Source organism: Marmota marmota, unplaced genomic scaffold (genome assembly GCF_001458135.2).
Source record: "Marmota marmota marmota unplaced genomic scaffold, marMar, whole genome shotgun sequence".
Classification (NCBI taxonomy): Eukaryota; Metazoa; Chordata; class Mammalia; order Rodentia; family Sciuridae; genus Marmota; species Marmota marmota.
The window spans coordinates 31,085,197-31,099,166 of NW_025999842.1; the positions used below are offsets into that span (position 1 = coordinate 31,085,197).

General features: G+C 37.1%; 1 protein-coding gene across 3 annotated transcripts in view; it reads right to left on the reverse strand.

The window, feature by feature from the left end:
• The window catches only part of Lama4 (laminin subunit alpha 4), a 134,829-nt gene that overhangs the window by 88,398 nt on the left and 32,461 nt on the right, over positions 1–13,970 (reverse strand). For all 3 annotated transcript variants that reach the window (XM_048790451.1, XM_015500351.2, XM_048790501.1), the window contains 2 exons: positions 11,609–11,710; positions 1,174–1,298 (listed from right to left, as the gene is read on the reverse strand). In XM_048790451.1, the coding sequence (XP_048646408.1) occupies positions 1,174–1,298; positions 11,609–11,710 (227 nt within the window). The remainder of the gene's footprint in view (positions 1–1,173; positions 1,299–11,608; positions 11,711–13,970) is intronic.

Here is a 13,970-nt window from a genome sequence, read left to right on the forward strand (position 1 = left end):
GGAGAGAGAGAGAGAGAGAGAGAGAGAGAGAGAGAGAGAGAGAGAGAGAGAGAGAGAAGTGGGGAATTGAGAGATACTTCAGCTTTTTTAGGAAGTCATTGTGTACACCTGGATGTGTCTTTGGAGTAGGTGTGGATTCTGTACCCTCTCCTTCTGTCTCCCCTCCACATTTTCCTTATAATTATTCCTTTGATTGTTCCTAAGTTCTTTATAATAAATTTGTAATCATAAGTATAGTACTGTTCTGAGTTCTATGAGTCATTCTAGTCATTAATCTGAGGGAAGGGTTCAAGGAGCCCCCACCTTTGTAGTCTGCTGGACCTAAGTTTGGGTAGCTAGGAGACCCCATTTTTGATTGGAAGCTGAAATGGGAGCAGTCTTGTGAAACTGACTCCTTAACCTCAGGGGTATGCACTAACTCCAGATACTAACAGTCAGAACTGAATTGATTATAGGACACCCAGTTGGTATCAGAAAATTGGAGAATTGGTTGCTATTTGGAAAACCAATCATCATTACCCCATTTAAATTTTACTTACCACCACTTTTCAGTCAATAAAATGGACAGACATGACTTTGTTACTGGATTTAAACATTTTACGTGATGAAAAATAATTCTACTTTTTCCATTAATATGCATGTATATTCTCTTCAACTTCTTACTTAGGTTAAAATATAGTCAGAAGTTAGTGAGAACTTTTTTTTTTTTTGAGTCTTCTGTGAGCCAACTGACCTTAAAGATGCATTCTGTTGATCTGTGTTCTAATTCTGATTGAAAAGTACAACTGGTTGCCTCATGTAGGGACATTTTTACTCTGAGAGTCAGAAGAAGTGATACTACTCAAAAATGCTATATTATAACGAGACTGTTGGCAATACCAGTTGAGATCTCTCTAGGTCTAGAGATAGCTAAGAAAAGGTGAGACCAGCCTTGCTGTGGAACTTGGGAGCCTTTCATGACCTGATGAGACACTCCAGTATTTTGGGAACAGAATCATCACCTCATTACATATATTGCACATGCTTATGTTTCCCCAAAGTGCATTTGCATTAGAGACTTTTTCTATATATTTTTCAGTCCCATCTCAATATGAGGTTTTGATTGTGGAAAAATTTCAGATAGGGAAAAATGGGGATATACATTAGAAGAGACCATCTTCTTTTAGGACTTACTTGGCCAGGTGGGGTAACGGACAGGGGCATGGCTGGCAGAAGTGGGGTGCTCCTCTGATGGAATCTCCAATATAACCATCCAGACATTTTTCACAATGCTCCCCTGTCGTGTTCCTCTGGCAGTGCTATGAGACAAAAAAAGAAAGATTGGTAAGGAGACAGAAGAAATTTTGCAGACAGCAAGTGTAGCAACCCAGCAATACTTTAAACAAAGAGACATCACACTTGATAGAATAGATGGGGTGGGGGGCAGCACAAAGGAGCCATGTAAGCCCCAGATGATGCTAGCAAGTGTAGACAAATGGTAGATGAATTCATCCTGAACTTCAGTGTGCACATGAACAGCCTGGGGACTCTCTTGAGAGTCTGTGTGCAGAAGGGACTATGCATCCGTTACTCATTTCAATTCTGATAGATAATTAGAAAGATCAAATCCTGGATGTTCCAGAAGCATCAGCTTACTGACTTGGGATGAATATGAAATGGAAAAAAAATACCCCCTTGGTGCTTGCCTGTGACAATGGGAACAATAAGGATTTATAGGCATTGAGGAAAATAATATGTCAGACTGTGACACAAATTAAGCAGAAGGCAGATAGATAAAGAACATTCTGCAAACAAGTCAGTATCCTGGATAACAACACATAAGAAATAGTAAATAGGTTGATTTGCATGATTTTGTCATTTGTAGTAAGGATAATAAATAGGAAGGAAAGTGCAAAACAGGCTGATCCTTCTACCTGTAATGCCTCTTCCTCATACAATTTTGAAACAGACCAGGCTTCAAAATCTCCAGAAAACCTTCCATTATTCTTCTCTCTTGTGTCCTTCCCTCTTCCCACAACTCACATTGTACATGTTCCTAGCCTCAGTGCCTCTCCCCCATACACTGTGTCTTTCAGCACTGAATTGCCATTAATGTGAATGGAGTTGGTCCTCAGTAGCTGCAGAGCTGATGGGTTTATTGCTGTAAGAGCCAGTGATGCTAACAGACACAGCCTTCTCCTGCGGGATTGAATGAAATGACACAAGACAAAATATCTTTCGCATGACAATACTTTCATCTTTACATTCACCAGGGTATGTGAAGGTTGAATAGGGTTTTCAGTGAAGAATTATACCATAAGAATTAAAATGCTATCAAGGAAGCACCCTCCTAATTGCCTAATAACATTTAGATACAAGAGCTTTAATGGAACAACTGCTTTTTTTTTTTTTTTTTTTCCAAGCAGTGTTCTGTGGAGGAACCTTGGGGAAAGCAAGATGGAAAGCAGTAGTTTGAACTCCGAGCCTTTATTTTTGTCTATATGCTATTTGTGGTTCTGAATAATTTAACAGTGATGAACTGCTTTAAGCACTTTCATTCTCACAACAATGCTGAGGTAAGTTCCTAACCCCTCCCGCATTTTACATATAAAGAGATAGAAATAAGTAAATTTCTCAAAGTCACACAGATAATAGGCAGGAAAGTGAGATTCAGATTCAGGCAATCTGGCTCCAGAGGTGAGGCTGATAAATTCCTCTTATTTCTCTAATAATAGAAACAAAGCTCCTTTTTAAAATCAGAGTGACTGCATGAGAAGGTGTCAGACTATTTTACTAACAGCTTGAGCTTCACATGAGGTCATTATGGTTTGGGTATGAAGTGGACCCCAAAGGCTCATGTGTTGAAGGCATGGTCCCCAATATAACCATGCTCAGAAGTGGGGCTTTGAGGAAATGAGTGGATCATCAGGGCTCTAACCTCATCAGTGAATTAATCCATTTTGTGGATTAAAAGTTTGAATGGATTATTGGAAAGTTGTGGAAATTGTGGGCAGTGAGGTCTAGTTGGAGACAGTAGGTCACAGGGGTTTTCCCCGGAAGAGTAATTTCTTGTTCCCAGCCCTTTTCCTCCCGTTTTATCCCTGCTTCTTGGCTATAATGAGCTGAGCAGTTTTTCTCCACAAAACCCTTCACCATAATGTTCTTCCTCGACTTAGGTCCAGAGCAATGGAGCCAGACAACCATGGTAAAGCTCTGAGCCAAAGTAAATCTTTCCTCCTTTACACTGTACATGTTAGGTATTTTGGTCACAGCAATGAAAGACTAACTAACATGGAAGTATAAATCAGTAGTCAAAAGGGAAGAATCCTAATATGGATGGCAGACTATCCCAACTGAAGATTCTTTAGGCATTTTATCAGCCATTAGGATGGACCCTGATTAGAATTGGGTAACATAATAGAATTTAGAGGCTTTTTCAGACTGCCCGATCAATGAGAACACTGAAAAATAAAGTATAATATGCAGAGAGAGATTGTTAATATATTTCCTTCATAGTTCCTGAAACTGTCTTGTATTAAGTCAGCCTTCAGGAAATACTTGTTGGGGAAAGAAATGAAGCAAAGGGGAAAGGAAAAATTAACAAACTAGTGTTTGGAGCAAATCGAGGAAATTAATCTGTACCCAAAGCAAGCTCAAAATTGGTGGCAATCTCTCATCCCTGAGAAAATTTAAGATCCTTGTCCAACTTCCATGAAACCAAGCCATAAGCAATGTAGCAGGGTGATTCATAGACTTAGGTCAAATTTGTCTGAGTCCTTTTTGGACACATGAAAGCCATCTGTGTAGAAAACAGGCCCGTCATAAGTTGTTAGGCCATGGTTTGTGCCCAAATTGACTATCAAGCTGCAAAAATGAGAAAATTCCCAGTTCTGTCCCCTTATGGCTTGATGAATGCTTTGGATTCCTTGTTGGAACTTTAATTCTTCCATAGCAGCCATGGGCAGCAATTACCCTCAAGGGCAAAGCCATCAAATCTCTCCTGACCTCTAAAAGATCAGAGTGCAAACACTGACTTTCCTCATCTGCCTTCTTTTAAAGGTTTGTTATGAAATTCCCTAGAAGGCATTGATGTACGTTCTGGGAGATTGGCAGACAGAGTGCTGGAGGCAGGGAAAAAGGTCTCTAGTTCTTTCATTTTCTAGCTGGTTGACTTTAGAACAAGTTGCTCGACCTTCCTGTGTCTGTATTCCCTTATCTGTAAAATGAAGATTTAGTCTAGATGGCCTGTCAGTTTTGTCCTTGCTCTGAAAATCTTTTACCCTGAGATTGCAAAATTTCCCCTTAACCTTCAATACTCTGCCATTTGAAAAACAGGCAACAAAATGACAAAAATATGTGGTTGGGGAGAGAGTTTACATTTTAATAAAACTTGTCTCATTTAAAGATAGAACAGGATTGGGGTTATAGCTCAGTAATAGAGCGCTTGCCTAGCATGTGTGAGGCAGTGGGTTCGATTCTCAGCACCACATATAAGTAAATAAAGATCCATTGACAACTAAAAAATAAAAAACGAAAGATAGAATAAACATTCTAACCAGTGGTTAAGAAAGTTACAGTTAGACAATTGACTGCAGGTAAGTGTTAAGAAAGACATTCAGGCACTAACTCTAACTCCTTCACAAGAGAGGAAATACATTTGGTTACCACATGAGCATAGGTACTTGATTAGGATTTCCTTTTATCAGTACATTATAGTTATGCATAATAGTTGACTTCATTTGGACAAAATCAGACATGCATGGAATTTGATTTACTTCATTTCAGTCGTCAGGGCCCCTCTACCTTTAATGTAGGAAAAGAGCTGCAAAGAGTCAGATTAGCCTTCACGTGATTTGTCAGCATGTTTTATGCAAAACTAGATTGATGGATTTCAATGCATATACAAAGAGGTCAAACCTGTTTTCCAGATAAGTTAATATTTCATCTATGTTTTGGATTTTCATTTTCTCATGTGCATGAGGTAAGGTTTTCTAGAAGGTACCTGACATAGGCATCATCACATCATCACAGACTGATGTGGAAGCAGGTAGAAGGATCCAACTGCTTCCTTTTTTGTTTTTATTTTTGTGGTGCTGAGGATTGAACCCAGAGCCTCACCCATACTAGTCATCCAACTGCCTTCCTTTAAGCCAGACATTAGACATATTTTAAATTTGTAAAATACACTTATCTTTTATAAAAACATGATTTATGTTAATTTGCAATAGATTTATTATGCTATTTTTAAATAAATTTGTAAGTATTATAATTTTTTCAGTTTAAATTTAAAATTCAGTGAACAAAAGCTCTTGTATCTTTATTCTTTATTTTTTCATTTTTAAAAAAATTTTTGGTTCTTTTTACATATACATGACAGTAGAGTATATTTTGACATATACATATATGGAGTATAACTTATTCTAATTAGGATCCATTTTTGTGGTTGTACATTATGTGGAGTTTCATTGGTTGTGCATTCATATATAAACATAGGAAGATTATGTCCAATTCATTTTACTGTCTTTCCTACTCCAATCCACCCTTCCTTTCCTTCATTCTCCTTTGTTTAATACAATGAACTTCTACTTTTGTCTCCCCCTCCCTTCTTATATATTAGCATTCACGTATCAGAGAGAATACTTGACCCTTGTTTTTTGAGGATTAGCTTATTTCACTTAGCAGGATAGTCTCCAGTTCCATCCAAGAGACCTCTTAGGCAGGGACATCCACATACTGAACGTAAAATTATGGGAAAAAACGTATCATTCACATGAATCTCATAAACAAGCAGAGGTTTCTATCTTCATATCAGATAAAATGGACTTCAAGCCAAAGTTAATCAGAAGGGACAAAGAAGGCCATTTCATACTGCTTAAGGGGATTATACATCAACAAAGTATGACAATCTTAAACATTTATGGCCCAAACAATGGAGAATCTACATACATCAAACAAGCCCCTCACAATTTCAAAAATCAAATAGATGACAACACAATAATATTGGATAGGCAACTTTAACATGCCTCTCTCATCACTGGATAGATTTTCCAAACTAAAACTAACTATAGAAGTTATAGAACTAAAAATATACAATTTATAATTCAGACTTAACAGACATATATAAAATATTTCATCTATCAATGACTGAAATACACTTTCTTCTCAGAAGCTATGGATCCTTCTCTAAAATAGACCATATCTTAGGCCACAAAGCAACTCTTAGCAAATACAAACAATAGAGATAGTATCTTCAATCAAAAGAGCACAAAGAGTACGTAAAACCATACAGTTTGATGAAAGCTTTTCGCTGAATTAGTCAGTACTTCTTCTTCCTCAAAGTGCACACAAATCCCTTAAAGGTCTGGTGACACTATGAGTTCTGATTTAGGACATCTTGGGTGAAATTTGGGAATCTTCATTTCTAACAAGCTCTAATATATTGCTAATTCTGCTTATTTAGACTACACTCTGAGAAGCAGAGATCTAGACAGAAATACCTAGTATTGATAGCACTGCTTACTGGTACTAAGGGTTGGGCCCAAGCCCAATAGTATAACGTACTTCAATAAAGGAATGAACAAAGTATTTCATAAATTACACAATTAAAATTTTTTTGCATTTAGATTATCTTGTCATTTTAGTAACCAATGCATTCATGTACTTAATAAACCTGGATTAAGTTGCTATCATGATAGACAATAAGATATGATTGTTACCAAGATGAAGACAACCTGTTTTTTGCCTTTGAGGAACTCATGGACTTGTGCAAGAAACAGAGAGATAAGTAAAACATATTGTGCGCTCAGGGCTATGAGTGAGTCAAGTATGAAGCTCATTTCTGCTACAGACAAAGATAAGGAAAATGCATCCTCTCAGGAGGACTCCTGAGAAAGTTGAAGGATTACTGGAGGTGGTAACATGTGACCTAGGTTTGAAGTCATCCTTCAAGAACTCTCAGATCTAGATCCCTACCACCACCACCACCACCACCAACACACACACACACACACACACACACACACACACACACAATCTGGGGAATAAGGTTAGGCAAGTTTAGGTGGCAGTGTGCTCGGGGTGGCTGGAGTAGAAACTTCTAGAGGATTTTAGAAAGAGGGTCCCTTTATTAGGTTGTATTGTTGAAAGACATCTCCACTGCTGTTCAAGAGGCAGATTAGAGGAAGGACAGTTGGGAAGATGGGGCAGCAGTCAGGAAGGGATGCTGAAGTCCAGAATGAAGGCAGTAGCAGGCATAGAAGAGAGAAGGCTCTGTCCTAGTTTGCACTAGTTGTATATGGTGTCAAAATGAATGTTAGTTAGAAGAAATGGAAGTTGATGAAGCATTTGGGACTTCTAAGCACCAAGCATTGGGGACCCACAGAATTGCTCTGTCATTAAGTGAGGTGGAGAATACAAGAGGAGGATCAAGCTCAGGTTGTGAAAGGGAGAATTAACAATGGATAGAGAATCTAGCTTCTGTCTCGTTCTTATGTTAATGAGGAAAAAAAATAGAGACTTCACTTAACTATTCATCCTTATCAATCTTTTAAGTAAGTCTGCTTTTATATCAGAATTTTAGCTATCACAGGATTAGAGTGATCACTATTTGTAAAATTTCAGATTTTTACATTTTCAATGTATTGAAAAATTATCAAAACTGAAGTGTAAGGATTATGCTCTTGTTCTAGATATCAATTTTACAATTGCAAGTACAATAAGATATGTCGGTATTTTCAGTTCCTTCTTGGTTCCTTCTTGGTTTGGAAATGAGTGTGATTTTTTTGCTACGCATGTTTAGTCTTATAGGAACATACATGGTTTGTTTCTGCCCATCACATGTAATAAAGGAGAATTAAAAAAATAAGACAGTAGTGCCTAAAGAAATTACAAATGATTTCCCTTTTCTGACAGGATTTTAATTAGGCTTTGAGAATAATAAAAATCTATTAGTTTTCAATATATTCAGTTACCTTCCTTCTCCATTGTGTTTAGAATTGGCTAAAACTCCATTTGAATACCAATATATTTAAGAAAATTTTGTTTAGTTGTAGATGGACACAACACAATTTGTTTATGTGATGCTGAGGATTGAACCCAGTGCCCCACACATGCAAGGTAAGTGCTCTATCACCCCAGCCCAAATACCAATATATTTTTAATTATAAAACTACTCAGGGAGTTTCAGAAAATTTAGACAAGTGTACAATACTCAAAAGCTAAAAGAAGATAATAAAACCACCACTCAAAATATCTAACATTTTGATGTGCTTTTTATAGATCTTAATGATAATTTTGTAGCTCTTCTGATGTTTCAAATCTGAATATTTGCTTCACATTTAGGATTGTTTTTTCTGAAATGCTGACACAAATCCTGAAATCTTTTTTATTCTATTGTCACAGAACATATGGGAGTTATGTCATGTTTCTAAAGGTCCAATGGTCTTTTTTTTAAAAATATTTTTTTTAGTTGTTGATGTACCTTTATTTTGCTTATTTATATGCAGTTCTGAGACTCAAACCCAGTGCCTCACACATGCTTGGCAAGCATTCTACCACTGAGCTGGGTTGTAACCCCAGCCCAGTCCAGTGGTCTTAAGCTTCATGACTTTGGTAATGTTCACAAGCATTTTCAGGTAGGTATTCTGTCACTATGATCCTTCAGTTCACACAGTGGGAGTACTTAACACAGAGTATAGAAAAGGTCTGACACAGAGCTGGTGCTTAAAAAATATTTGTTAAATGTATGCATTAAGTCAATAGACAAATCAATTTTTAATCAAAAGGAAGCTGAGGAGCTCAGTGATAAATTTCAAGTTAGGTTTGCTCTACTCCAGTACTAGGCATGAGCTTCTGGCTTTCTCCAAATTGCTGAGTGTCAGTTCTTTAGATGGTAACTTGCCTTAGTTAGGCCCCTTCTTGGTTCTCTGTATCTAGCTTCTAGAGCTAGGAGAAAAATACAGATTTATCTGTGACCAGACATTCTTGCTTCCAGATACCTGACTGCTTCCAGCTGCTTTTCTCCCTCAATCTTATTTTGTATTTCCTTCTGGGATCCTTCTAGAGCTGACTGGTCATTATCTACTGGAATTGCCCAGCCTCTGGAGCCCCACCCCACCGAGAACCCTGCCTAAGGCGCTGTAGTTCTGATAAAATGCAAAGGGTCCTCTTAGAAAAAATGTTCAACACATAATAGATTTTGAAGCCATTTTTTCACTCAGTCACCTTTTTGTATTGGGAAGATGTGTGTTCTACTAGTGAAGTGTCTTTGCTTGTCTGATGTCTAAAATGGTAGCATAATTATGTTGGTGAATGAGTTAGTTCACTAACTAGTTAGAGTCTGTCTATAAATTATAAGATCAACTTGACAGTGGAATTTAGGAATAATTAGAAGCACATGGGAGTAGACACTGAAGATACAGGGGCTCCATAACCCTTCAAAATAAAGGCAAAAACTGAAAGAAGATTTTACTTTTTGATTGCTTATGGAAGATTGGAGAGATAAATCAGGCAACCTGTAAAAACGGACTGAAACACTAGTGATCATAATACGATGCACGAAGTGTTTGTGTTGGAGACTCTGCTTCTCTGGCTCCCTGAAAGCTGAGGATAATCTGGGGTGACAGGGTAGGAGCCAACCCACCTTAACCTGCTCTCTTAGTAGACTGGAATAGGGACATCAAAGGAAACAGAAAAAATGAGTTTCATTCCAGTGTGACTCTATAGACAATACATTTGCCAATTAAGTGACCAAATATTACTTCTGTATTTGCAAGCCTTTTCTGTTCCTTTACTTACATGTAATTAAATAGAAATTATATCTTTTTCATTTTGAAATCAAATTTGTAAGAATACAAATATGGGTATCTCTGTGAGAATATATTGTGGGAGATTTTTTTTTTTACTTCAAATTTCAAACACAATATACATATATGTATATATTAAACTTTAATCAGGGAATAAAGTATATTTCTCTCTAGACTGGGTGGGATGAGGGAATTACCATTAAGAAGAATAGAACGGCTATTTCTTTTCATTTAAATTTTCTGTCTTGGAATGAAGTAATTGCAGGAAGATTAAGAACTTCCCTGGGTGTACATGTAAATAAATGTTAAACACCCTAGCCCATACCAAGGATTTTATTAAAACTTCATATGCTCCAGAAACTGGGAAGAAAGCCCACGATGACCATCCCTCTCAGAAGTTCATGTCTAGGTCAGAGATAAAACCATGATTGCTTTTGTCCTGACAATGTCATTGTAAAGAAGAAAGGCTTTGTCACTTCTCTTGATAGGCACCAGAAGAAGGGACTTTGTTCCCCTTTAGTCTATTTCAGTCTTTCATCTTACCAGTTGCTTAACAGCAGCTGATAGGCTTGATGGGTCCCTATTGTGTTTTGTTTTAATAAACCAGATAACGGAAGAAATTTTAATTGGTCAAATTATCAGAGATGTACATTATTAGTTCAAGTGTATGCATGGGATTTTTTTCTTTTCCAAATGTCACTGGGATTAAAATAACAGGAAACCGGAGATGGAAGCATTAGATAGGGGTAGACTTTGGCAGCTGCATGTGCCTACACTGCTACGGAGGACATCCTGGATGTAATGGTTGTTTAAGAAGATGGGGGAAGGGGAAGACAAATATGAGGACTGTACAAACACTACAAAGAGATAGCAACATTTAGCATTATGCCTCTTAATTCTCTGTCCCTAGAAAAATGGCAACTTTAAGGTTTAAAAATAAATGAAAGCATTCTGATTTGCATCTTAATGTGAAGTGTGAGTAAAATAGCACCTTCCTATATGCACCTTGGAGGCTGTTTAATAGGGACAATTATGCTAATTTTGAGTGTATTTAAATAAGTGCTCTTGTAGCTTAAGCAAAACTACTCTTGATGTTTAAGAAAGGCTCTTTTGCCCCATACATAGGAACTTAAAACTTGAGTTTTCTTGCTACATCAAAAGGCTGATGGAAAACAACCCATGATCTTAGTGCATAAGTACTTAAAAATGCCGCCTCCCCCATGACTTCTACTGAAGTCACTTGTAGTAAATATTTCAGTGGCCATATTTACCAAGTCATTTCTTCATTTATTGAAAACGAGAAATATGTAACAGGTATGGAAGGCTTTTCAGTCTTTATCTGTATCATGTTTCACTGAAGAACAGCCTTTTGAGGAATTCATTTTAGTTAAGGAAAAAAATCTCTTTGGGACTTGAACACAGAATTAAATCACAAGGCCAAAGCTTCATCTTCATTTGGTTCAAACTTAAAAACTGATTTTGGTCTATAGGCCTGATTATCTTACATTTTATAACAGGCTATGCAACAACTGTTTTATTCTGCTTTATGTGTGATGAAGTCAAACATATGGCAAACTATACTATTACAGAGGAATCTTGATGGGTGGTTCCCCTCTGTGTATCATCTATAATCCCATCACTGTTGGCCTACAGCAGGAAACCAGCTGCAGAGGGTGGCGAGGCACAAGCCTCTGAGCACATATACACATTCAAGCAAATGCCTTGGTGGCCACTTAAAATCAGGAGGCGTTCACATGTTGTGTTTTACAGGAAAAAGTGAAGGATGGAAAAAGAGAGCAGTTTGCTCCTGCATGTTCCCAACTTACCACACAGAATCCAGAGCCATCCGAGCACTCATTGGAATTACCGTTACAGTCACAGGGTAAGCATTCTCCTGACAGGGCGCGAAAGAATCCAGTGTCACATTTCTGCAACAGATGGAGTAAAAAGCATTTTAATTCTCAAAAAGTTCCATTTTGGTCAGTATTTTCTGAGAGAAACAATAGAAGATGATTATTAAACTAACTAAATATGTCTTTAAAAGTATACTAAACTGAACTATTTATACTACCATTTAGTGATAGATGTTGTATACACAATGTTTCTTGTTGCATAATTTCTTTCCCTCTTCTTTCACTTTGCAGGAGAGGAGGAACACCCTTACCACTGTTCCATCAGTGAAAAGGTGAATAAGAAGATTTTAATAACAGTAAGAGAGAAATTTTGTAGCAAAGCAAAACCAAACCAAACCAACCATGACTGAATATTAATCAGGATGAGGAATTGCATTATGTTCCCTATAAACAAAGATTTCTGATTTCAGAAATTACTGACTATGGCCTAACTACGTAGAGCTGTAGCTTTCATAAATGTGGTCTCTTAAAAACTTTATTTCTTCAGATTCTAACATTTTAAAGGGAAGGGTAAGAAAGTTAATGAATTCTTACACTTGCAGGCCCTGTTGGGTGCTGATTATATATTTCACAATTCTGAGAGGAACAGATTATTTTCCTTTATTCTAGTGATGAGATAATGAGACCCAGAGAAGCTAAGTGGCTTGTGGGGAGGTTGCACCATTCTCAATGCACCAGTTGACCTGCACAATAATGAATTTCCCTCCCCAAACATCACCAGTGCCTTCAGCTGAGAAACACTGTGAAATGATCCGATGTTTATGTGATTGGGCTTAGGATAAGTATTCAATGTGCTTTTGGGTCTGTCTCTGTGATGAAGGGCAGAAATGTCATGATAGGCCTGGAAGTGCACTCTGACCCTTCAGACAGGCTTCCATCTGAAGAATTCCAGACAGAAAAGAATGGTGATTGTTTTCACAGTCTTACAGAGTATGAGATTCAACATCACCCCCCTTCCATGGACCCATTGTAGTTTGTACTGTCTTGGCTACCAGGAAATTTTTCATGATATCTGGCTGAATTCCTTCTGACTGCTCTACAAACCCATTTCCTCTTATTATTATTTTTTCTGTAAATAAAGAATGACTAGACACCATGCACAGCATTAAAAACACTACCTTTGGGGCTGGGGCTGTAGCTCAGTGGCAGAGCGCTTGCCTTGGGTGCGGGAGACACTGGGTTCAATCCTCAGCACCACATAAAAAAATACACAAATAAAATAAAGGCATGCTATCCATCTATAACTGCAAAAAAAATTTTTAAAAATACCACCTTTGTAGACCCCAAATTTAATATGTTCATTTTAAGGTTTAATAGAGAATAATGACATTGTCTGTGAAGAAAAGATATTTCACTTAAGTGAGAGGAAGGGAAGCTGAGAGGGACAATTTATAATTTATAATGGAGAGTTTGTGGCTGATGGTAAGTCTTTTTCTCAGTTTTTCCAAATTGAGAGGTAATAAAAGAGAGGAAAAGGCATTAAAATTGCAGCAGGAAGCATTTAATTTAGATCATCTAATTTCATGTTTTTAGGTATTGTCATAAAGTAAAACATACATGTTTTCACTCTGATGTAGTAGACAGATGGATGTGTTTGCCTATATCTATTTCTAGATATTCATATCCACATCTACAGTGATACCAATATAGACCTTAATCTAGACATATATGTGTGTATAAGTATCAGGTTGTATGTACCTCAGAGATTCATAAGTAAATAACTTACTATGTGTGCTGTAACTTGAACGTCTCCATTTTATTTAAAAATGAATATTGCTTGTAATCCATAAAATTGATTTGATGACCCACGAATGCATTACATTTTGCAAGTGGCAGGGTTTTAGTTATAAGAGTAGTTTAGATTAGCATGGGTCTTAATATTAGTCATCTCAGTAATCCCCAAAACTGGTTTCCAAGCTCTCTGACCATATTATATTCATCTGAGGAGCTTCTGATTCAGTACTTCTAATAATGAAGCCAAGTAATTGGGATTTTATTAATAAATAAATTTTGTATTTTAAAAGAACTTTAGATTTATAGAAGAATTGAAATGGGTCTGCAGTTTTAAAAAGCTGCCCCCAAGATTCTGATATTCATTCCACCAGGTATAGAAAACATCTCTCACAGTGCTTAGTGTATGTTAATTTCTCAGCTAACATTAGGTGATTTGAATGGTTTGGACCAGCATAGCACACTTGAGATAAGTTTTTGCAAATCATTGGTATATACTGTTAACTTACCCACTGCTCTCTGCTAGGGCTGGGCTGGTCTTAAG